The 26560-nt window shown below is 42.0% G+C and overlaps 1 protein-coding gene across 1 annotated transcript in view; it reads right to left on the bottom strand.

The window, feature by feature from the left end:
- Nucleotides 1-11046: 11046 nt before the first annotated feature.
- Nucleotides 11047-26560, bottom strand: part of LOC115204020 (transmembrane protein 132D) — a 53144-nt gene continuing 37630 nt past the window's right edge. The window contains exons 4-9 of the mRNA XM_029769234.1: nt 23213-23393; nt 21818-21961; nt 17884-18092; nt 16608-16905; nt 14488-14679; nt 11047-13330 (exon numbers count right to left, since the gene is read on the bottom strand). Of these exons, the coding sequence (XP_029625094.1) occupies nt 11864-13330; nt 14488-14679; nt 16608-16905; nt 17884-18092; nt 21818-21961; nt 23213-23393 (2491 nt within the window). The 3' untranslated portion in view covers nt 11047-11863. The remainder of the gene's footprint in view (nt 13331-14487; nt 14680-16607; nt 16906-17883; nt 18093-21817; nt 21962-23212; nt 23394-26560) is intronic.

Below are 26560 nucleotides of genomic sequence, written 5' to 3'. Positions count from 1 at the left end.
TCCTGTTCAGCCTGTACATTAATGATCTGCGTTCTGTCTGTACTGGGTCTGAAGTTCAAATGTATGCATATGATACAGTGATATATGTGCATGCAAAGAGCAAACAACAAGCTGCACAAGAACTCACTAATGTAATGGTCCAGGTTACAAAGTGGCTCAGTGACTCGTGTTTGCATCTCAATGTGAAAAAAAATTGTTTGCATGTTCTTCACAAAGAGGGCAACAGATGCTACTGAGCCAGATGTCTATGTGTCAGGGGAGAAGCTCCAGGTGGTATCTGATTTTAAGTACCTTGGCATCATACTTGATTCCAACCTCTCTTTTAAAAAGCATGTGAAAAAGTGAATTCAAATAACTAAGTTCAACCTAGCTAATTTCCGATTTATACGAAATTGTTTGACTACAGAGGTTGCAACACTGTACTTCCAATCAATGATACTCCCCCACTTAACATACTGCTTGACTAGTTGGGCCCAAGCTTGCTGTACAACATTAAAACCTATTCAGTCTGTCTACAAACAGGCTCTCAAAGTGCTTGATAGGAAGCCCAATAGCCATCATCACTGTTACATCCTCAGAAAGCATGAGCTCCTGAGTTGGGAAAATCTTGTGCAATACACCGACGCATGTCTTGTATTCAAGATCCTAAATGGCCTGGCTCCCCCTCCACTCAGTATTTTTGTTAAACAGAAAACCCAAACATATGGCAGCAGATCCACAAGGTCTGCTATGAGAGGTGACTGTATAGTTCCCTTAAGGAAAAGCACCTTTAGTAAATCTGCTTTCTCTGTGAGAGCTTCCCATGTCTGGAATACACTGCCATCAGACACACATTACTGCACCATATATCACACTTTCACAAAATTCATGAAGACATGGCTAAAGGTCAATCAGATTTGTGAACATAATCCCTAGCTGTGTATTGCCGCTTTCCATGTTGTCTGTTGTCTGTAGCTTGTGAGGTATGGAAACACTTTGTTGCTTTTAAGGATTTTGTATTGTTGCTTTTTGTTCTATGTTGCTCTGTCTGTATACTATGTCTTGCTTGTCCTATGTTGCTCTGAATGTGCTCACTGCTCAATGATTGTCTGTATTGTAATTGTTTTTAATAACCTGCCCAGGGACTGCGGTTGAAAATTAGCCGGCTGGCTAAAACCGGCACTTTTACTGAAACGTTGATTAACGTGCACTGTCCCTGTAAAAATAAAATAAACTCATATAAACTCATATGGTAGATCAATCCAAACTCATTTCTCGGCATGTCCAGCCCACTCATTGTCTCAGCCAATCATGGCTAGCGGGAAGGTTGCTCACTTTTTTTGTGGCTAAACCAACTAGGCTCGTAATTTAACAATTTTATTTATATTTACAGATGGCACACAAGTTTGATATTAAGGCACATGAAAGTTTACATGTTCGAGAAGGCATTTCTGCCAAACAAAAACGCATTTTGATAAAATAATATTTTTTATGTTCAAACAGCTCTCCTGTGAAGTCGTGACTTGTGACATATGCCTAGTTTCCTGAATCGGGTCACATATATTCAATATTTGTAAAATGGGGGAGAGGTCTGTCTGTAATAAAGAGATGCTCTGCTTTTTTGACACCACACTCCAAAAAGCAAGTCCTGCAGGCTCTAGTTTTGTCTTATCTTGATTATTGTCTAGTCGAATGCTGCTAGGAAAGACCTAGTTAAGCTGCAGCTGGACCAGAAGAGAGCGGCACGTCTTGCTCTTCATTGTAATCAGAGGGCTGATATAAATACTATACATGCCAGTCTCCCTTGGCTAAGAGTTGAGGAGAGACTGACTGTATCACTTCTTCTATTTGTAAGAAACAGTGTGTTAAAAATTCCAAATTGTTTACATAGTCAACTACACACAAATCTGACACACACTTACCCCACCAGACAAGCCACCAGTGGTTTTTTCACAGTCTGCAAATGCAGAACAAATTCAAGAAAGTGTACAGTGTTATATAGAGCCATTATTGCATCAAACTTCAATCTCATGTTGCTCAAATTTACATTTTAGTCATTTAGCAGACACTCTTATCCAGAGTGACTTACAGTAGTGAATGCATAGATTTCATACATTTTTTTTCCCGTACTGGTCCCCCATGGGAATCGAACCCACAACCCTGGCATTGCAAACACCATGCTCTACCAACTGAGCAACACGGGACCACAAATGAACAGCAAACCTGGTTTAAAAACCCCCAGATAAAGCAACACCTTACGGCACAACTCCTCTCCCCTATTTGACCTAGATAGTTTGTGTGTATGTATTGATATGTAGGCTACGTGTGCCTTCACATTTTTACTGATGTAGTTACGTCCTTGAGCTGTACTTGTCTCTTAATGTCCTGTATTATGTCATGTTTCATGTTTTGTGTGGACCCCGGGAAGATTAGCTTCTGCTTTTGCAACAGCTAATGGGGATCCTAATAAAACACCAAATCGAACACTAACTGAATGCCTCGACGCCTGTCTGCCTGCTTTTTTATAGCAAGCCACGGACACGACTCACTGTCTGTGGGAGCGAACCATGTTTGTGAACGGGGTGGTGTACCTAATAAACAGAGTATACTGTTAAGATGATTTATCAAAAAGCAACTCTGCACTGGTATACGGTAGAGTAAATTCATCCTACAGGTTTATCAATAGTTGATCAAGAATGTACCCCTGTACTAATATACAGTGCCTTCAGAAAGTATACCCCTTGACTTTTTCAACATTTTCTTGTATTACAGCATGGGGGGGGGGGGGATGACCTCATGCCCATCGTAAATTGTAAAGCAGCATACCAACTCCTTTCTGGTCTAATGTGAGAGATCAGAATGTCTGTGTGCCTTATGAAGACTTTACAGACCAAAACTAAAACATCAAATTAATGGACTTTGGGACAATATATTTGATCAGCCAAATGGTGGAAATAATGACAGATGGAATATGAAAATGTATGTCTATTTTATGATGTTATTAAAAGTTAAATGAGGACGTTAGAAGGAAAACATTGTAGCGAAGAGTTTTCATCATGTGTATATGATGTTTACATCCTTTACATTGTGTAGAAAATATCCAGATTAAAGAGAATGTTTTTTAATGATAAACTGTGATTTTAGTTGTCTAAACAAGATCATAGTAAATTCTAATACCTTGCCTCGTAACGAGCTACGCTCCAGGGAACCCAGAGAGCATGTCATGAAGACAGAAACGCCCCCTTTTGACCCGAGGGTATAAAGCATGTGAGTTAAGAATTAACATACAAGAGTAAGTTGACCACACGGTGCAGCCGAGGTCTACGAATAGTTGTTGAAGAGGACAAAGGAACCTCTTAACAATCAATGCTATGGTTGAGTACTGTATCTAAGAAGATGAATTCAAGCAGGACCACCCGGTTATTCTTTTCAAGTCACCGGTTGTCTACACGGTCCTCCTACCCACGCTGGGAGCGTCGACACAGCTGATTAGCCTCCTCCGAAGCCCACTCTCACAGAACGTGTGCAAGGAAACAGACAACTAAGAGAAAGGACATTGTGACATCTTATGGACAATCAGAGACTTACACCCGGCCATACGAAGAACAAGACCCACTAAGAAGAACGCAGCCCATGAAGGCCTGAGCCCATCAGAGCTACACGAAGAGATACCCAACAGAGACCTTTAACACATAAATACAGGCATTACAATTCTTACCCATAAGAGCGGCAGTTCGGGGCAAGGTGTTAGGGTTAAAACTAAGCATAGTTTACAAATGTATCCAAGTGTTGCTTCTCTCTCTCTCTCTCTCTCTCTTTAAATCTCCATCTTGTGTAACATGTGTCATATTGTGTTGGTCCACTAGGGACCTGTTGCCACTGTATTCATTTCTAACCAATAACCCAGACTGTTTGTGTATATGCATATAATTTTATCATTTAGCTTGTTAGTAAATAAATAATCAGCTCAATTTGTGTGGTACGGAATGATTAGTGAGAGGTTTGTGCAGATTTACAAATTATGAGATGTTCAGAATGAGATTGATGAGGAAATTCATTAATTAGTGACTGCTATGAAATCGATATATTCTGATATTTCTTTGAGTTAATTTGGGAAATGGTAACTCATAAACAAACTTTCCCGTCGTGCCCCAGGTTACTGAGTTCATTGTTACATGACTCATTGAATTACGTAATAATAAACATAGTTAATTATTCGATAAATGGCATGTCATCACATTAACGATAGCAATGTCACGACAGGTTTTAGGTTATTGTCCTACTGAATTGTCATGCTGTCCTGGGGAATGTGTCTCTCTGTGTCTTTTGGAAAGCAGACTGAACCAGGTTTTCCTCTATAGGATGTTGCCTGTGCTTAGCTCTATTCCATTTACTTTTTATCCTAAATATCTTCCTAGTCCTTGCCGATGATAAGCATACCCATAACAAGATGCAGCCACCACCATGCTTGAAAATATGAAGAGTGGTACTCAGTAATGTGTTGTGTTGGATTTGCCCCAAACACAACACTTTGTATTCAGGACATAACATTCATTTCTTTGCCACATGTTTTGCAGTTCTACTTTAGTGCCTTATTGCAAACAGGATGCATGTTTTGGAATATTTTTTATTTTGTACAGGCTTCCTTCTTTTCACCCTGTCATTTAGGTTAGTATTGGGCCATCCTCAGTTTTCTCCTATCACAGCTGTTACTCTCTGTAACTGTTGGCCTCATGGTGAAATCCCTGAGCGGTTTCCTTCTTCTCCGGCAACTGAGGTTAGGAATGACCCCTGTGTCTTTGTGGTGACTGGGTTTATTGCTACACCATCCAAAGTGTCATTTATAACTTACTTACGGAAAAAAAAACGGAAAAAACGGAAGAAAAAAAATATTATGAAATGTATGCATTCATACATCGCTCTGGATAAGAGCGTCTGCTAAAATGACTAAAATGTAAGAAAAATGTAATAACTTCACCATGCTCAAAGGGATATGTCTGCTTATTTTTTTTCTACCAATAACTGCACTTCTTTGCGAGGCATTGGAATACCTCCCTGGTCTTTGTGGCTGAATCTGTGTTTGAAATTCACTGCTCGACCGAGGGACCTTACAGACAAGTCGGGTACAGAGATGATAGAGTCATTCAAAAATAAGGTTAAACACTATTATTGCACACAAAGTCCATGCAACTTATTTCGTGACTTGTCAGGGACATTTTTACTCCTGAATTTATTTAGTCTTGAATACTTGAATACTAAAGTCTAAAAACATAATTCTACTTTTACATTATGGGTTATTGTGTGTAGGCCAGTGACAGAAAATCTCAATTTAATCCATTTTAAATTCAGGGTGTAACATAAAATGTGGAAAAAGTCAAGGGGTGTGAATACTTTCTGAAGACACTGTAATCATGGAGTGATAATCTTATAGATTTAGACTGCTGAAGACATTTATTGTACAAAAAATATGTACTGTATCTGCCAGCAGTTTAAATCTTCTTCCTCAGAAACAATCTATACACGTTGTAAGTGAGAGCTCTCACTCTCCCTAAAAACATTTTTAGTCACATTCCAGCCCCTCAGGCTAGGGTATTGATTGGCCGGTTCGGGTTCCGCAGAGAGAGGAAAAATGGATGTCCTTGTTTGTTCTGCTCCAGCGGCCCCCTGACCTGAGAGTGTCTGTCCCAGGGGCCCTTGGGGCATTGACTGTGTGGTCCCACTCAGGTCCTCATCACAGGCTTGACTGACTACCTCATTATACACAGGCTGCTGTGGGCTTAATCGTCTCGTTTTATTGTGTCCTCTCTCTCTATATCTACCCTTTCTCTCTCTCTTTCTCTCTCTTTTCCTTCCTCTGTTTTCCAGATGTCAGTCGACTTGGCTGCTATGCTCTACTGGCCTGGTTTATTTTCTTCTGCCACTGTTTCATTTGTGTTCATCCTCATCGTGCTCCGTAGTTAACCTGCCCTGCTTTACAGAATGACATTATCGTTGCGTATCAATAAGTAAAATGGGAGACTGTTGATCAGTGAAATCTGCGAGATGTGTTACGGCAAGTGCACCAGGGAGATCTGTTGATGCCTGCCTTTTGTGAGTTAATGAAGCACCAGGCAGAACTGCCATTGCACACTGCGTCACTTCACTGTTAGTGATTTCTCTTATTCATCTGAAGACTTAAACAGTATCTGGGGCAATATCCTTTCTATTAAACACCACTCACATCTAAACTTCCTTCAACAGTAGCATATCAGAGGATTCAATAAGGAAATACTGTAGCCTACATGAAAGAACAAGTGTAAGGTTAGAGGCACTGTATATCATTAGTAGAAAAGACAACATTAGAATAACATTCCATCTATTATGGCAAATCAGAAGCAGAGTCACGTTCAAAACGAGATGGCACCATCCAAACCTGTCCAGTACACGAGCGCTCCTCCTCGATTTCAGTTTGACAGCATTTGCCCCATTGAGCGTGCTGAATATAACCCAGGGTAGTGTTGTTAACATAGCAACAAGTAAGCAACCTTGTCTTCTCTGGCCCACATTAAAGGGCATGTGCCATGGAGAGGGTCCACTAATGCACACTAATCCCAGCCCAACATAACGACCCCAATCCCTTCAATGTCAATAGGGAAGCTGATGCTCCAGATTAAAGGACCACTGTAATGATACTGCGGATGTAGGGAGATTGTCCTTCCTCCCTGTTGTTCATGAATGACAAACAGGAAACGCAAAGTGCTTGTCAAACCCAAATATTTTTTATCTAGATGTCTCAACTACCTTTCCTTTTTTTACATTGGGGTACATTTGAAAATGCCTATAAAATGTCAAGTATAAAGTACACTATACAGTATGAGTCAACTTTTTATTTTTTACTATTTTATACATTGTAGAACAATAGTGAAGGCATTACAACTATGAAATAACACATATGGAATCATGTAGTAACCAAAAATGTGTTAAACAAATCAAATATATTTTATATTTGAGATTCTTTAAAGTAGCCAACCTTTGCCTTGATGTCAGCGTTGCACACTCTTGGCATTCTCTCAACCAGCTTTGTGAGGATTGTTTTTCCAACAGTCTTGAAGGAGTTCGCACATATGCTGAGCACTTGTTGGCTGCTTTTCCTTCACTCTGCGGTCCAACTCATCCCAAACCATCTCAATTGGGTTGAGGTCAGGTGATTGTGGACCATCACTTTCCTCATTAAAACTTGTTTTTCAACCACTCCACAAAATTCTTGTTAACAAACAATAGTTTTGGCAAGTCGGTTAGGACATCTACTTTTTGCATGACACAAGTCATTTTTCCAACAATTGTTTACAGACAGATTATTTCACTTATAATTCACTGTATCACAATTTCAGTGGGTCAGAAGTTTACATACACTAAGTTGACTCTGCCTTTAAAGAGCTTGGAAAATTCCAGAAAAGGATGCGATGGCTTTCGAAGCTTCTGATAGGTTAATTTACATCATTTGAGTCAATTGGAGGTGTACCTGTGGATGTGTTTCAAAGCCTACCTTAAAACCCAGTGCCTCTTTGCTGGACATCATGGGAAAATCAAAAGAAATCAGCCAAGACCACAGAAAATAAATAGTAGACCTCCACAAGTCTGGTTCATCCTTGGGAGCAATTTCCAAACGCCTGAAGGTACAACGTTCATCTGTACAAACAATATTATGCAAGTATAAACACCATGGGACCACGCAGCCGTCATACCGCTCAGGAAGGAGACACGTGTTCTGTCTCCTAGAGATGAACGTACTTTGGAGCGAAAAGTGCAAATCAATCCCAGAACAACAGCAAAGGACCTTGTGAAGATGCTGGAGAAAACAGGTAAAAAAGTATCTATATCACAGTAAAACGAGTCCTATATTGACATAACCTGAAAGGCCGCTCAGCAAGGAGGAAGCCATTGCTCCAAAATCGCCATAAAAAAGCCAGACTATGTTTTGCAACTTCACATGGGGACAAAGATTGTACTTTTTGGAAAAATGTCCTCTGGTCTGATGAAACAGAAATAGAATTCCTTGGCCATAATGACCATTGTTATCTTTGGAGGAAAAAGGGGGAGACTTGCAAGCCAAAGAACACCATCCCAACCGTGAAGCATGTAGGTGGCAGCATCATGTTGTGGGGGTGCTTTGCTGCAGGAGGGACTGGTGCACTTCACAAAATAGATGGCATCATGAGGTAGGAACATTTTGTGGATATATTGAAGCAACATCTCCAGACATCAGTCAGTAAGTTAAAGCTTGGTCGCAAATGGGTCTCCAAATGGACAATGACCCCAAGCATAGTTCCAAAGTTGTAGCAAAATGGCTTAAGGACAACAAAGTCAAGGTATTGGAGTGACCATCACAAAGCCCTGACCTCAATCCTATAGAAAATTTGTGGGAAGAACTGAAAAAGCGTGTGTGAGCAAGGAGGCCTACAAACCTGACTCATTTACACCAGCTCTGTCAGGAGGAATGGGCCAAAATTCACCCAACTTATTGTGGGAAGCTTGTGGAAGGCTACCCGAAACGTTTGACCCAAGTTAAACAATTTAAAGGCAATGCTACAAAATACTAATTGATTGTATGTAAACTTCTGACCCACTGGGAATGTGATGCAAGAAAAAAAACTGAAAGAAATAATTCTCTCTAAACTGTGTGTTATTTCATAGTTCTTCACTATTGTTCTGTAATGTAGATAATAGTACAAATAAAGATAAACCTTTGAATGAATAGGTGTGTCCAAACTTTTGACTGGTACTGTATATATATATATATATATATATATGTATATATATATATATATATATATATATGTATATATATATATATATATATATATATATATATACACACACAATGCCGTTCAAAAGTTTGGGGTCACTTAGAAATGTACTTGTTTTTAAGAGAAAAGCAGTGTAGACATTGTTAATTTTGTAAATTACTATTGTAGCTGGAAACAGCTTATTATTTTTTGGGGAATATCTTCAACTGCGTACAGAGGCCACTTATCAGCAACCATCACTCCTGTGTTCCAATGGCATGTTGTGTTAGAAATTAAGGCTATTCCATGTGAGAAATTGCCAAGAAACTGAAGATCTCGTACAACGCTGTGTACTACTCCCTTCACAGAACAGCGCAAACTGGCTCTAACCATAATAGAAAGAGGAATGGGAGACCTCAGTGCACAACTGAGAGAGAGGACAAGTACATTAGAGTGTCTAGTTTGAGAAACAGACGCCTCACAAGTCTTCAACTGGCAGCTTCATTAAATAGTACCTGCAAAACACCAGTCTTAACGTCAACAGTGAAAAGGCAACTCCGGGATGCTGGCCTTCTAGGCAGAGTTCCTCTGTCCAGTGTCTGTGTTCTTTTGTCCATCGTAATCATTTATTTTTATTGGCCAGTCTGAGATATGGCTTTTTCTTTGCAACTCTGCCTAGAAAGCCAACATCCCGGAGTTGATTCTTCACTGTTGACGTTGAGACTGGTGTTTTGCGGGTATTGTTTTGCGGGTACTATTTCATGAACAATAATAGACAAACGAGTTTCAGAAGAAAGTTATTTGTTTCTGGCCATTTTGAACCTGTAACGAACACACAAATGCTGATGCTCCAGATACTCAACTAGTCTAAGGAAGGCCAGTTTTATTGCTTCTTTAATCAGAACAACAGTTTTCAGCTGTGCTAGCATAATTGCAAAAGGGTTTTCTAATGATCAATTAGCCTTTTATAATGATAAACTTGGATTAGCTGTCTACACTTTATATCTGATCAATTTGATGTTATTTTAATGGACAAAAAAAATCATTTTCTTTCGATAACAAAGACATTTGTGACCCCAAACTTTTGAACGGTAGTATATTTACAAAAAAATAAAAGATCGATTGGAAATGATGCAGACAATAACATTGATGGTAGCTACAATCTATCTGCAATATTATAGCTGATCTACATATAGAAAATTGATATTGAGTATAGTTTTTAATATTTGCCTTTACACATTGTCAGTTGATGTAATCTCTATTATTACAGTAATTTTGTGGTCAGAAACACTGCAGAGATTCACGGGAACTGACGCAGGTGAAAGTGTATTTAACTCTCCAGCTCCTGTAAGAAAGATAAACTGTTTGAAGGGGAGAGAGTCTACCCACATAGCTAGAAAACATGCTGGATGTGTAAAGGGAGAGAATTCTGGGAAAATGTATTAAATAGCCTTTATCAACACTTCAAATCCGTCCCCCTCTACAGCAGAAGGAAATGACACATGCTGTCAAATCCTCTACTGTCAGTTTGAGGTTCAGTGCATCAGCACATCAGATTATCTGGGTTAGTTTAAGCTTGTACAGGTTTTTTTACTGCTGAAATGTAATTTAGAGATGTGTCGCCACGGTTACACCATAGAGAGGGAGCCAGGGAGTTGTGTACCTCGGCAGAAGATAACAAACAGCATTTCCTCAGGAGTGTGTTGGCGCTATCGCAATAAGCAAAAGGGAGATCTCTCTCTTACCATCTTTCTCTCTCACTCACTCATTCACTCTCACTTACTCCTATCACTCAAAATGGACCTCATTCAGTGGGTGACTTCAGTTAACGAGGAACACTTTTTACCCCTCTTCAATACGAAAGTGACTTTTTCGTAACAGGTTAGGAGAACTTACGCAGCAGGTTAGGATAATTAATGTAGCAGGTTAGGAGATCAGGTTAAGGTTAGGAAAAGGGTTAGCGAAAATGCCCTCCTAACCTGCTATGAAAATCACTTTGTATCAAAGTGGCGTGAAAAGTTCCTTCATTTCACAGGCCACATAGAGGAGGGGGACTGCAGCAAGACCTACTCTTGTGATGCCACTGACATATTGTACTGTATGCCACATGACATACAGAGACAAACCAAAGCTCAGGGAATCCCACAATTTCCATTGGCTTTTATAGTAATACACAAAATATATTTTGGACAATATCACCCATTATTATGAGTTTTGAATATAAAAATAATCACATTATTTTAAATAAAAAGGAATAATGGTAGAAGACAATACTGATGAAATTCTGCTCCCAAAACATACATTTTGTCCTTCATTCAGTAATTTATTGGTTAATCTCATAGGAATTGAACATCAAAACAGCATTGCACAGACAGAGCACCATTCGTCTTCATTTACACATGAAATAATCCTCTCTTTTAAAATGTATTGCTCTGTGTTGAGGACAAGATTAAACTTTATTTTTTCAAATGGAAGAACTCTTTCCCCCAAGACAATTATTGTACATACAATTCAAACTCTACATGAACATGAACTGTGTTTGCATAGCACATACAATTTGAATAAACGTCCATTCAAAAGGGTGGTCTGTATAAAATCATTTTCCAATAATATTCATAAATATTGCATTTTCTCTGACCAATTGTTCAAACTCTTAAACTATTCTGTTGAGGAATCATACAATTATACAAAGGCTGGAAAGTATATAACCAACTACAAATAATGTCTTTCATATTGCAATTACCCTAACAACTGGTACAAAGTGAAATCTGAAGCTATTTTGTGGAGGAGTCATACAAATATATAAAAGCGAAAGGAAAAATATTAAACTGCATTTAAACAGTGTAAACAATAATCTGTAGAAATATACATTTTTTACCATCCCATATTAATGAGGTCTGGTCATTCATTTGGTAATTTGGTCATGTGTATAATTTGTTCATGTGTGTGACATAATATGTGTGACATAATGGAATGACAGTGTCCATACTCCTATTATTATGTGTATACTCTACTTGCACAGTTTATACACTTAAACAGGTTCAGAACACACAAATGCATGCACACGCATGCACGCACGCACACACACACACACAAACACACACAACCCATGTGGAATCTCACTTTGGATCGCCCAGGGGTCTGACTACAGGCCATGGCATGTCAGGTAGGGGCCCCTGAGGCTCCCCAGCTCCCCCAGCCTGGCTGGGCCAGTTAAAGTCCACTTCGTTCCTCTTCAGGGCAGCCAGGTGCTTAATGTCCAGCGTGGTGAAGGTGGTGAACTGGACCTGGTTCCTCTTGCTGGTGGGGGAGTGGAGGGGATCGCTGCTGGTGGGCTTGGCTAGGAGGGTGGCTGAACGCTGGGCAGTGGGATCCAGGGCGGGAACCTGCTGGGAGCTGGTCCTCCTGCCCAGGGTGGCTGTCCTCTCTGGGATAGCACTCATACTCAGACTGCTCTCCAGGGCCCGGTGGGTATCTATGGAGCTGTGACTTTGCAGGCTGCAGTTGGACTCCATTGAGCGGTGGTTCTCCCGCTTGAGGGTGGAGACTTGGGGACCTGTGGTGGTCCCCAGCGACACCCAGTCATTCCTGTGCTCCTTAGGGCTGTTGGGATCTGGGTTGCCCTGGATGGGGGTCTTGTGGCCCCGGAAGCAGAGGTTATAGGAGGTGCAGTTTAGCAGGAAGGCCAGGATGGCCACCACGGAGACCCCCACCAGGGCGAAGATACCGATCTCTAGGTCTGACATGGCTCTAAATGTCCTCACAAGGTCACTCTCCACCACCAGCGGCGGCTTGGACTGCTTGGGCTGCTCTTTCTGGGGTGGTGCCTCTGCTTTGGGCATCTCTTTCTTCTTGTTGGGGTTTTCCACCAGGTTTCCCCAGTCTCTCCTCAGCCCCTGTCCTCTTCCCAGGGTTCTATCCCTGCCAGGTCTGCCAGTCACCAGAGGTTTGTCAGTGCCAGGTTTGCCCAGGGTGGTGGTACTACTGTCAGTGTTGGTGGTAGTGGTGCTGATGGTAGAGATGCCACCTCCAGCCACTTCCTGAGCCCTGCTAGATGATGTGGTGACGTCAGTCATGATGGTCTCCTGGAAGTCTGGCACAGTGCTCCTGAACAAGCGTCTGTCTCCGTCCTCCTCAGTTAGAATCTGTGGTGAGGTCACAATGCGCTCAGGCTCTCGTTGTGATGCCACGACTGCTGTGGGCTCCCATGGTAATGTCACAACAGGCTTAGGCTCTCCCTCTGATTCTGAACCATCATTGCCATACTCAGCAACACCTCCACCAGTGTCCCCTCCGTCGGGCCTGCTGCCCATCTGGAAAGTGACCCTGAGAAGCCCGTTGCCCACCACCAGCTTGCTCTTTCTCTTGGACTTCTGGCACTCCTCACAAATCCTCAGCTCTGCCTTCACCAGCGCCCCCTGACCCTCGCCCTCCGCAACCACAAACGCTGACTGGGGGGTCCGGCGCACAGTCGCCACTCTCTCGTCCCATGAAGTCACAGTCAGGGAGTAGACGCTGCGGTCGAAGAGGTCCAGAGGGGTCACTGAGCCATCACTGAACTGGACCCAGCAGCTAACCAGTGCCTCCTAAGGAGAGACAACACAGAGACTGGATCAGGAGAGGACAATGGAAATCCTAAAGTAGGACAAAATGCAACAATGAAATCAATATTCTTCCCAAGTTTTGTTCAGCAATTTATTTCCAAATATTCCCTCTCATAAATAGATCTTGTGATAATGCATAATAGTAGGTGGTAAATCAGGAGCTGATCTGATTCTGTATCTTTCCAAAGGATCCTCAAGCAACCCAATGGTTCACAATTCCACAGTTATTTAATTTCCTGCCTCAGTGTTTTGTCGGTTGGGTTGCCATTTTAGATAATCCGTCCTTTTGTTGGTATCTAAGAACTGCCTCTGTTAATCTCTTTATAATTAGCTCGGAGGCTATTGTACCACACACCACATTCCTATCAAATCATGCTTTGAAACTCAATTTAACCACAGGGGATCAATATCAATATACAGTAGATGCATAACAAAGACTGTTAACAATAGCCACCAGAGGGCGCAATGTGGGTAATTACCCCCACCACAAGTCAGTCCAGTTACCATAGAACCAGAGAGCTGTTAGCTGATATGAACGATTAGAGCAAGAGGCCTGGCCTATATTCTGAGGGGAAATACATTATGCATAGCCCAGAATTTTACATTAACACAGCCCATCACAGAAACAAATGGGCATGTGCGCTAGCTCCATTCTAATAGCTTGAGTATTGACTGGGTCAAGCTAGCGGTTCACCAGGCCCCAAGGCAGCACAGGGCTGTCATAATGCTGGCTATGAAGTATGGACAACTGCCTAATGGTTTCCCCACTCACAGTTTGGGTGTTTTTGAATGGGCATGCTGCCCGGCTAATGTGTGAGCTGTTAAACTGTGTGCGTGCTCCCTGCCTGACTCACAGCGTGGCCACTGTACTACAGGCCTGAGCTGTGGACACCATTAAATCACACACACAGAAATCACAGGGACAAAACATATGCTACTAGACCACCAGGTTACACTGTGAAATGTATAATTTTCTTGCGTAATATCTGTGAAGGGCTTTGAGGGTAGTTTTCTAGCAGTGCCCCAGCTTCTGAATGGCACAATGTGTTGGGGCTTGTTCTTTGGAAAAAGTATTATATTGGAAGTTCTATATTTTTGCATAATAAGTTTGATACAGGTTTTATTTTACAGCTAGTTACCTGTTTGGGTTTCTGCATGACTTCCTGTGTGGTAGCCATGGCGACGATGGCCCTGTTGCTCCCTGAGCTGAGCTGGAGGGACAGAGAGAGGCCAGAGACCAGCTGCACTCCCAGCTCTGTCACGCTCACTTTGTCATCCAGAACCCTGACCATCCGCTCAGCCAGGATCAAGTCAGATAGAGGAGAAATCACCTGCAACATCATACACACACATTAGTATATACACAGACACATACAGTGCCTTCAGAAAGTATTCAAAACCTTGACTTTTTCCACATTTTGTTGAATTACAAATTGGGATTCAATAAGGCTACTGAGAAACATTCAATGTTGTCTTGGTAAGCAACGGCAGTGTATATTTGGCCTCATGTTTTAGGTTATTGTCCTGCTGAAAGGTGAATTTGTCTCCCAGTGTCTGTTGGAAAGCAGACTGAACCAGGTTTCCTCTAGGATTTGGCTTGTGCTTAGCTCTATTACATTTATTTTTATGATAAAAAAACTCCCTAGTTCTTGCCTATGACAAGCATTCCCATAACATGATGCAGCCACCACCCTGCTTGAAAATATGAGTGGTACTCAGTGATGTGTTGTGTTTGCCCCAAACATAACACGTTGTATTCAGGACATAAAGTTGCCACATTTTTGGAAGTTTTACTTTGGTGCCTTATTGCAAACAGTATGCATGTTTTGGAAAATGTTTTCTCTATACAGGCTTCCTTAGTTTCAATCTGTCATTTAGGTTAGTATTGTGGAGTAACTACAATGTGGTTGATCCATCCATCACCATTGGCCTCTCTGGCAACTGAGTTAGGAAGGACGTCTCTATTTTTGCAGTGACTGGGTGTATTTATACACCATCCAAAGTGTAATGAATAACTTCACCATTGAGGGACCTTACAGATAAGTGTATGTGTTGGGCACAGAGATGAGGCAGTCATTCAAAAATCAAGTTAATAGGATCGGACTCTTTTTTTAAATTTTTGCCTAAAATGACATACCCAAATCTAATTGCCTGTAGCTCAGGACCTGAAGCAAGGATATGCATATTCTTGATACCATTTGAAAGGAAACACTTTGAAGTTTATGGAAATGTGAAATTAATGTAGGAGAATATAATACATTAGATCTGGTAAAAGATAATACAAAGAATTCATTTTTTAATCATCTTTGAAATTCAAGAGAAAGGCCTCAATGTTTTATTCCAGCTTTGGCGCTATTTAGATTTTGGCCACTAGATGGCAGCATTGTATGTGCAACATGTTAGACTGATCCAATGCACCATTGTATTTCTGCTCAAAATGTTGTATCATGTCTGCCCAAATGTGCCTAATTGGTTTATTAATACATTTTCAAGTTCATAACTGTGCACTCTCATCAAACAATAGCAAGCTATTCTTTCACTGTAATAGTTACTGTAAACTAGACAGTGCAGTAAGATTAACAACAATTTAAGCTTTCTGCCATATCAGATATGTCTATGTGCTGGAAAATGTTCTTGTTACTTTCAAATCAAATTGTATTAGCCACATGCGCCAAATACAACAGGTGTAGACCTTACAGTGAAATGCTTACTTACGAGGCCCTAACCAACAATGCAGTTTTAAAAAATACGGAAAGGAATAAGAAACAAAAGTAACATGTAATTAATGAGCAGCAGTAAAATAACAATAGTGAGACTATATACAGGGGGGTATTGGTACAGAGTCAATGAGAGGGGGCACCGGTTAGTTGAGGTAATATGTACATGTAGGTAGAGTTACTGATCCTGATAGAGGTTAAACACTATTATTGCACACATTGTCCATGCAATTTATTATGTGACTTGTTAATCCCTTTTTTACTCCTGAACTTATTTAGGCTTGCCATGACAAAGGGTTTGAATACTTATTGACTCAAGACATTTCAGCTTTTCATTTCAATTAAATGTGTAATAAAAATAAAAAAACATAATTCCACTTTGACATTATGGGCTATTATGTGTAGGCCAGTGACACAAAATATCCATTGAATCCATTTTAAAGGCAGGCTGTAACACACCAAAATGTGGACAAAATCAAGGGTGTGAATACCTTCTGAAGGCATTGTATGTACACACGTATACACACATACAAACACATTACCTGTAGAGTCGTGGTCCCTGCAGAGCGTCCCTGCAGTACAGTCCCAGCCTGTAGTCTGGCTATAGCTGGGTCTCTCACCCTGAAAGAGTAACGCACCAGCCTGGTGACATCCACCTGCCAGTCTGTCCCCAGGAAACTCTCCAGAGCCCCCCCCACTTTCCCTGCCATGGGGTCTGGAGCTGGGTCCGACGGCTCGGCTACAAAGGGTGTGAGCACCCTAACCACAGTGTGTTGGTACTGTAGCATGCAGCCCCTGCCCTTCCTCATCTCCTCCTCTTCCTCACTGTCCCAGCTGGTCCTGAGACACACACACACACACACACAGAGACACAGGGGATTTATGGCTATGACCAGAGTAATGCAAGACAAAACATAATTTTATAAATTGTGTAAACCGGGTAGTTTTGATACTGGGTGCTAATTGGCTCAACCCAACCACCCACCCGTGTGTATATGAGACGATATTTGCCATATACCACCTCCCCCCAGGGCCTTATTGCTTAAGTATACTTAAACCAAGAACTGACAGACGTCTGCAAAAATAACTGAGGGTTAAATGGGCTTGGGTAGCTGGCTCTGACACCACCCATAACCATGTTAAGATATCTCCAGAGAAAAACAACAACAACCTACACAATCCATCCATCCATGTCAGTGTATTGAGTGAGAACCAGGCAGCGGTACGGCACTCAGTATTGAGAGAGACCCTACTGACCTGTTTCCTGAGAGCATGTCTATACAGTCCCATCTACAGGGCATAACACACTTATGTAACTAACAGTGATGTGATTATAGTTGATTATTATAGAGTCTCTCTGTAATATGCATTAGGCAAGGCTGGTAAGCTCGGGGATTTCCATTCCGTACCCTCTCTGTCATAGTACTTACTGTACTTCTTGCATTTATGAATTCATCTATCTGTCTGAACAGCACAGCTCTAGTTTATGAGGCTGGTAAACAAACACTATTTTGTGGTTTAGGGGTTTAGGATTCTGGGTATAGCTCTGTGAAATCCTACTTACATTTAATGTTCTTTGATTTCATCCTTTGTCACTATACAGTGTGCCACTACCAGTAGCTCTTGTGATGATTTGTTATGACGTTTGTGCAACTCACAATTTATCAAATCCTTCTTTAAAATGTAATGAATGCCAAACTCCAGCAGGTCATGGCATCAGCTCTCCCATTCTGTACTGTGGCTTTAAAATAGCATTGACCAAGACGAAAGCTCTGCCAACATCAATATGTGGAGAGTTGTAAACAAACAAAACCATACCTCTTGTTGCCAGCGGCCACCGGGACCCTCCAGCCCTTGATCTGGCTGAGCTCGGGGTCAGCCACGTCAATGACCAGGGGGAGGCGGGGCATCCACACACTCATCTCCAGCTGGGCGCTCAGGTAGCTGTAGGTGAAGTTGAGCACCGTCCTCATCCTCCCCCTCGTCTCCTTCCCGTTCACAAACACATAGTCACAACGATCCGACACCTGGGGGGGGGGGGGGGGGGGGGTTGAGTTAAGGAACACAACCTCTTCATGTGGAGTTATTTAAGTGGTTAGCAAGAGTTCTATCAAACGTGAGGTCCCTGTGCCCATAGTCACATACTGTAGGCTTATCCATCGAAGTGCCGAGAGAGAAAAGTGAAAGAGCATGCTGTTGAACCATCTTACTGTATCTGTGTTTATGTGTATAGCAATGTATCCATGTTCGGGGATCATCCTTTACCCTGACCCAGTGAGGTGCTTTACTCTAAGAGGGGTCACTCTTAGAGAGAGTGATATGAAAGAAACTGGATAAAGTTCCAGGGCTAACCTTGAAAAGACCTGCCCGGCTCTCTCTCTCTCTCTCGCTCTCTTTCTCTCTGCATGCTGGGAGTGTTTCGTGCATGCTGGGAATTGTGTGAGTGAGTGCGAGTGTTGTGTAGAGTTAGATATCTTGGGTTTTCTTTTATGCTTCCTTTTCTTGGTGCTATCTTTTTTTTTCTTCCTATGCATGATTAAGGTTATCATTATTTTTATTTAGTTGTTGTGGTAGAATTAAGTATATTGTTTTTCGTGTCGAAATTACCCTGGTTTTGGCGGGGATGGCGACCCACATGGGGACACCGTCCCTGTCACTTCGGCACGGCTTTAGGTGTGTTACTGAAGCTACTGTCACGGTGGAGGAGTTTCTGGTCGCCGGGGGAGAGAAGGTAGGATATGAGAATGTTGCTTATGCGTCACGGATGAATAAAGTGGTGGTGGTTTTTCTTAAAGAGCGCCTTGTTGATCGTATCGTATTTATTCAAGTTATGCCGCTTTTTTCTCCGTCAACACGGGTAATGATTTCGAATGTACCACTCTGTTTATTCCCAATGAGCTATTGGAGCGCGAGTTATTGCAGTTTGGGAAGTTTGCAAGTTCAATTAAGATTGTCCCGTTGGGTTGCAAACACCCGGCTTTGAAACAGGTTATGTCGTTTCAGCGACAGGTGTTTATGTTTTTGGACTCACCGGAGCAGACTTTGGAGTTATTGTTTAAAGTCAAGTATGACAGCAGACTGTATATGGCTTATGCTAGTACGGGTAGTCAATGGTGTTTTGAGTGTGGTGATGTTGGCCATAAGCGACATGCTTGCCCGAAAAGGGAGAAGGCAGAGGGAGGGGCGCAGGTGGTCCTCGTAACGCCTGGGCCCACTGATGTTGGGAGAGGTGGGCCGACAGCAGTAGAGCAGCCACAAGCACATGTTGCTGAGGAACATGTTGTCAGTGTTGAGGGCACGGAGTTGCAACTTGTACCAGAGGGAAATGTTATGCAGAAGAAAAATATTGTTGTAGACGGTAAGGATGGATCTGAAGAGCCATTTCCTCAGACTGGGGAGGAGGTGCCCAGTACGAGTGCTGGGGTACATGAGGGGGTTCATGTGGAGCTCATCTCCCAGGTAGTAGAGGAGATGCCCACTATGAGTAATGGGGTACAGGAGGGGGTGCAGGTGGGGCTAGTCTCCCAGGTAGTGGAGGAGATGCCTGATACGAGTGATTGGGTGCAAGTGGGGAGTGATGAAAGGGATGTGGTAGAAGGGAGTCAGTGGTCTGTGGCCTCAGTTGAGGAGGATAAGGATAAGGATATGGATATCTCTATTGATACGATAGCAGCTGGTGACGACTCAATATACAATCTAGAGGAGGTAAATAGGTTCCTGGATCAGACTTTTGGGAAATCTGTCAAATTGGCAGATTTTTTTTGATATTGATAAGTTTGTGAGGTCAGCTGTGATGTTACAGAAGATGGTGGGGTTAGACCAGTTGAGTGAGAAGAAGCGTTTTCGCTTGAGGAAATGTGTTACTGCTGTCCCAGCAGCAAAAGGTGGTGGGAAACGTGGTCAGGTTAAGAGAAAATTATAACAATGATGATGATCATGCCTCATAGGGTGTCTTTTTTCTCTTTGGTTTCTTTGTGGTTTCTTCTGCTTTTCCTTTCTCTTTTCTATATGGAGGTACTAAGGGTAGGTTCTCTTTTCTATATGGAGGTACTAAGGGTAGGTTCTCTCAATATTAATGGGGGAAGGGACAGGAATAAGAGGGCTTGGGTATTGGAAGTAATAAAACAGAAAAGGCTTAATGTAGTTTTTCTACAGGATGAGGCTAATGAGGTTGACTGGGGTATGTGGTGGGAGGGGCAGCATATACTCAGTCATGGTACTAATTTCAGTGCTGGGGTGGCAATTTTGTTTTCCTCAGGCTTAGGGGTGAATGTGGTATCTACAACAGAGATTGTCAAGGGACGGGTTTTATTGGTCAAGGTGGATGTTATGGGTTTTTTATTCGTTTTTTTATGTTTATGCTCCTAATGAGGGTACAGAGTGTATTGCTGTATTTGATAAAATAAAGGAAACCTTAAGACAGTGTGACCAAGAGGGGTGTATGGTTTTAGGGGGGGACTGGAATTGTACAGTAGATTCTACTGTTGACCGCACTGCTGAATAACCTCATCTGCGGTCAGCCACTTGCCTGTCTGGTCTATTAACTGAGTTTGAGCTTTCTGATGTGTGGAGAGTAAAGAATGCAAAAGTTAGGCAGTACACATGGCTAAAAGTTAATGAAGGTTGTGTCAGTGCAGCAAGGTTAGACAGGTTGTATGTATCTGAGCAATACTGTAGTAGGGTTGGAAGGTTAGACAGGTTGTATGTATCTGATCACTACTGTCGTACGGTTGGAAGGTGTGATATTACTCCTGTGGGTTTCTCTGATCACCATATTGTTACTGTTGATATTCACTTGTCCTGTCCACGAAGGTCATCATCTTACTGGAATTTTAATGTTAAGTTGTTACATGATGTCATGTTTTGGGAGGGTGTAGTGGAGAAAGTGTGTGCCAGACTGTCAAGATGGAAATGGGTGCTACCCCAGCTGTCTTATAGGGGAAGGGTACTGGTAGCTAATAACCTTGCTGCCTCTACCCTGTGGCTCAGACTAATGATTTTACAGCCACTCTGATACAAGAGCTTCAGAAGACCCTTGTCAATTTCTTCTAGTCTGGACAACACTTGATTAAAGCTGCAGCCCTGTACCTGCCACTACATGAGGATGGGCAAGGCCTGGTGGACATTTCTTCGGTTTCAAGCAGCCCAGAGACTGTTGTACAGTGACGGTTATAGCTGGGTCGACACAGCCTTTTATGAGTCTGTTATACAGGATTGGAGAGTTCTTGTCAAGTCCCGTAAGCCGGCACGCCACCAGGGATGTGGCTTTTTGAAGAGCCTCTTTTTCACAAACTGCCTATTGAAAAGAGAACAGCTGACCTCCAATGGAGGATAATACATGGAGCCATAGCCACCAATATGCATCTGGTACATCTGGATCTGACAGTTGGGGAAGGCACATCTGTTTTTACAGTGTCCCAGGTTGGTCGGGATGATTGACCTGATCACTTCTTGGTTCTCAGCTTTGGGAGAGGTTTTCTCTTCCCAACTGTTTATATTTGGGCTTAAGTATAGGTTTAGTCGAAGGGGTGTAGTTATTTTGCTTAATTTTGAGTTAGGGGCAGCTAAATTAGCAATATGGAAGACCCGAAATAATAGTATACGGGGACAGCCTATTACAAACTGGTTAACAATATTGATCTGTTTATGAGTATATGGGGTATTCAGAGTCTCTCACTCTCTCAGGTCTTGTCTTGTTATCTTGCAACATAGGGAAACAGTGAATATTGAAACAGGGGTTCCAATGCTGTACCTTCAGCACGTTTTCATCAGTGGACCTGCAGTTGGTGTAGTTGGTGACATCAGTGACGGAGCCGTCAGCCTCCACAGCCAGAGTCCTGACTGGGACAGACACCTTCTTAGCAGTCAGAACAGCTGTGTTCAGCACGTCACTGTCCTACAGGGGGCAAGACAGGACAGAGTGACCGTGTGAGGCAGGCAGATTATCACACAAATACATACAAAAAATTGGCATGTACTGTACATACACATGCATGCACCAATGCATGCCCACACACAATCACATGCACACACATTCCCTTGTACTGTTTATTGTGTTTAACTGCTAGGTATAAGTTCTCAACATGAATAGACAAGTCAGCGTTGATCCACGGCTGATGAAATCTCTCTTATAGCTCCATAACCTCTCTTTGAACATTGATTCAAAACAGTTTTCTGGCCGTGATGCTCTCTAATAAAATGTCTTCCTAATCTAGGAGTTGTAGGGGTGGAAACAGTGGCTGGCCTGGTGTAGATTTAACTGAAGCACTCGACAGATGTTGCAGGGCAGCCTGTCAGCCGTTCTAAACACAGCAGCACAGCACAACAGCTGCTGACCGCGATTCAGAAAGGGCAAGCTCTAGTTCTGCCTCTGAAAGTCACCCAAACCTAACTGACTATTGGTACAAACCTACTATAAAGAAGCATTCACTAATGTGAATGTGTAAAGTACTGACAAACGTATTGGAAGTGTGCTTGATTTCGGTCACAAGTACGCAGGTGGTATTAGTGTCTTCTGACAATCCAGATCTGTACTTAGTACATACTAGGGAGACATTTTATAAATGAATATGCATTGTGGCTTCATTAAAAAGATGGTTCATTCCTACCTATGGGAGCCGTTTGATCCTCTCAATGAACGTCAAATTCATTAACACTGACTGAGGGAGAGTGTGACTTGGGACAGAATTGATCAAAGCTAGAGGCCAAGGGAGCTGGCACTCAGCCGTACAACAATTAACACATCGACACCCCCCTGACATCCCCTCTCCAGGGCTCTCCCAATCATTTACACACACACTTTATTGTTCCTTTATCGCCTCCATAAAACATCAAACCCGATGAGAGAACAATAGAGGTAAAATGATGGTACACCCAGCCTACACTTAATTGCACATCCAGGGGAGTTTAATTCAACTCACAGTTAAGCTGCGGGGAGAATACAGTGGTGGTGTTACTGTTAATGCAGCTGCTGCTATGCCATACAAACTGGCATACACAAAGATGTGCATGCACACATAGTAATAAAATGCCACACATGCACGCACACACTCGAGCACGACACACACACACACATTACACCTGTTGTATTCGGCGCATGTGACAAATAACATTTGATTTGACACACACACACACACACACTCCTCACCATAACCAGTGGTGCCAGACCCACGTAGTCTCTCTGAGTGGTATAGATCCTCATGATGCCGACATCCTTGATGTTTCCTGTTTCAAAACGCCACGTGATCATCTGGCTCTCTGATTGTTGATCAGTCAACTCCTTGGTCTCAAAGTCAAGCTGCAATACCTCCAACAGACCCCTGACAATCCTGGAATAGAGTCACATTCCCATTCTAATGATTTTCACAAAAGCATTCAATACAATGTTTTACAGCTCATGAATGGACATGAATGCTGCAATCAACAAGATCTAACATGCCCATTCAAAGTCCCAGTGTTATTATAAAACGATCCCGTTCTAACATACACTTTGGTTATACTGTAGTGTAGGTAAGTGTTGACAGTCATAGTTTGGGTATCATAGTTGTTCATGTTCCTCCAACCTAGCAGATATCAACGTCACTTCAACGGTCATACCATTTAGCTATTTGATTTAGAATTTTAGGACCCCTGTATGTATAAAATAAGAATTTTAAAAAATGATAAAATATATCATTTTGCCTTTACTACTATAGCCCATAGAAACACATTGAATAACACATTCACAAATGGCAAAATAGGGTTTGAAGTGTCTGTCCTATATCTAGGAGATATAAGAAAGCTCAGGAAATATATTTTATTTGGGACACATATTTATCCCCTTTTATTTGTTGGTATAAAACTACTTCCATATTTCCGGTACCAGGTTACCTTCAGACGAGTCCCGGGGGATTACCATCGTGTTCGTGAGAGTCTCATCTTTCCATAGAGTGATCATATTAGCCTTTAGGCAAAACCATTCAGACGCTACAGACGTTTTTGTGAGAAGACCGATTTTCTGGATGTCTCCTAGTCTGACAAACAGCAGCCTATCTGAAGGCCGACATGGGCGGATGTGGTGGATTGAGACGCAGCCCATAAAAAAAACTGATATCTCTATCTTAAACGGATGGATTTTGATGGCCGCACGGGTAACTCAATCGACTCCTAAGGATTTTTAAACCAGTCAGAGCCTTGACAGCATCTCTAACACTCAGATAGGACCTCTAGATAGCTTTGCTCTACATTCACTTCTTTCTCAATAAAAGTGATTGGACAGGATTCTTGGTGGTTCATTGGGACCATTTTCACCATGATTCCACACAATTACTACTAGACAGGAATGGAGATGAAAAAAAGTGGACATTTTCCCTCTTTGAGGGCTTTGGTTGTCGCAGCCTGTAAAGCTTCCTATCATCAGTTCCAGAGTGGGTGCATGGGGGGGGTGGAAACCTCTGTCCACCAGCCTGGGTGTTCACTGGTTATTCACTAGTTAATACCACTGCTGGGACTTGGAATATCTGGGCTCCTAATCTTCCCTGGAGCACGCCAGCCAGTGCTTAAGCCCGGATAACGCACTGATGATTACTGATGATTACAGATAAGTGGGTCGGACAGGCGGCATGCTGAGCCGGGTTGGAGTGTGTGTGTGTGCGTTTGCCTGAGGGGGAGAGCAAGTGCTGGGAGGTTGCTGGGCAGAGGTTTCTTTTGCCATCTGGATCAGGTAGTGCTGTGATCGCAGCACACAATGTTCCATGTTGACGTTCCATTTTTGATAATGTGACGCGTGATGCTGTCCTCTAAAGCCAACATGTCTAGTCCACCAATAAATACTGTACATGTGCATCTGTAAAACATCACATTACCTGGCCTGTTGCAATTCTTCATGTGTCCATGAGAAAAAATGAAGTGTAAAATGCAGTATGGTGCCAACTTTTCTGAATGTTTTCAATTAAATACATACATTAATAATATAGCAACTCAAATCTATTGGCAGCAGTGACTTGTGTACATCACTTGAGTACATAGATCAAATGCCTTTAATGACAAAATAACAATTGACAAATGGACATGTTTTGTCAATAACAAGATGTGTCTGATATAAAGATGGGGGATTACAAGATCACATCATGAAGAAATTATCTAAACCAGAGGTATTCAACTCCTTCCCTATAATAGTGGTTCGCAAACTTTTTATAGTCCTGTACCCCTTCAAACATTCAACCTCCAGCTGCGCCCCTCTAGCACCAGGGTCAGTGCACTCTCAAATGTTTTTTTTTGTTGCCATCATTTAAACCCTGCCACACACACACACACACACACTATTCGATTTTGCTCTTTATTTAGCCACCTTACATATAAAACCTTATTTGTTCATAAGAAATGGTGAATAACTCACCACAGGTTAATGAGAAGGGTGTGCTTTAAAGGATGCACATAACTCTGCAATGTTGGGTTGTATTGGAGAGAGTCTCAGTCTTATTAATTTTCCACACACAGTCTGTGCCTGTATTTAGTTGTCATGCTAGTGAGGGCCGAGAACCCACTCTCAAATAGGTACGTGGTTGCAAAGGGCATCAGTGTCATTTGCCAAGGCAAGAAACTCTGAGCGCAGCCCTATCCAGAAATCTGGCAATGGTTTCTGATTAAATTAAATTTTTCACAGAACCGCTTGATGCAATTTCAATGAGGATCTCTTGTTCAGATATTGGTAAGTGTAGGCAGGGCATGAAAGGGATAAAGACTCCAGTATTTTGTGTCATCCGTTTTGGGAAAATACCTGCGTAATTGCATACTCAGCTCACTCAGGTGCTTCTCTATATCACATTTGACATTGTCCGTCAGCTTGAGTTCAATTGCACACTAAAAATCATACAATGACAGAAAGACTTGTGTGTTGTCCGAGTTCATACAGACAGAAAAGAGCTCCAACTTCTTAATCACAGCTTCAATGTTGTCCTGCACATTGAGTGTAGTTGCGGAGAGTCCCTGTAATCCTAGATTCAGACTTTTCCCCAGCATTGTCCCAGCCATTACCACTCGGTAGCTCACAATATAAGATGCTTCTAGCCCTTTCTTATTAATAGTATCTGTTGCTTTTATACATGTCTTACTACTCAAAAGTCGTCTTTACTCTCGCTCAAAAAACTCCTGTGGCTTGTCATGTTTAGTTTCTAAATGTCTGCACAAGAGTGAAGGTTTACCGTGAGAGAGTAACGGTTAATATGATTAGTAGTTAATTATTTAACTAGGCTACCTGTATTTGACATTGTATTATTTCGCTAAACACATTATTTTTGGCAGTGAAACTAGGCTACTCAGGCGAGAGAAAAAATCTCACACAAATGTATAGCCCCGTTCGAAAATATAAATGTACTGTTTATAAATGTATTTAAAAAAAAAACGTGAATCACATTTTTATTTATTTGACGTACACCCGACAAATACTTCAATAACAAATGTTGGTTTGGTCCAAAATAATCCATAGTTATGTTCCAACAGCGACGTTTTGTTCGTG

This window comes from Salmo trutta, chromosome 12, assembly GCF_901001165.1.
Source record: "Salmo trutta chromosome 12, fSalTru1.1, whole genome shotgun sequence".
NCBI classification, from domain to species: domain Eukaryota; kingdom Metazoa; phylum Chordata; class Actinopteri; order Salmoniformes; family Salmonidae; genus Salmo; species Salmo trutta.
The sequence above is the reverse complement of the archived record's forward strand: the minus strand, read 5'-3'. Positions and strand labels throughout refer to the sequence as shown.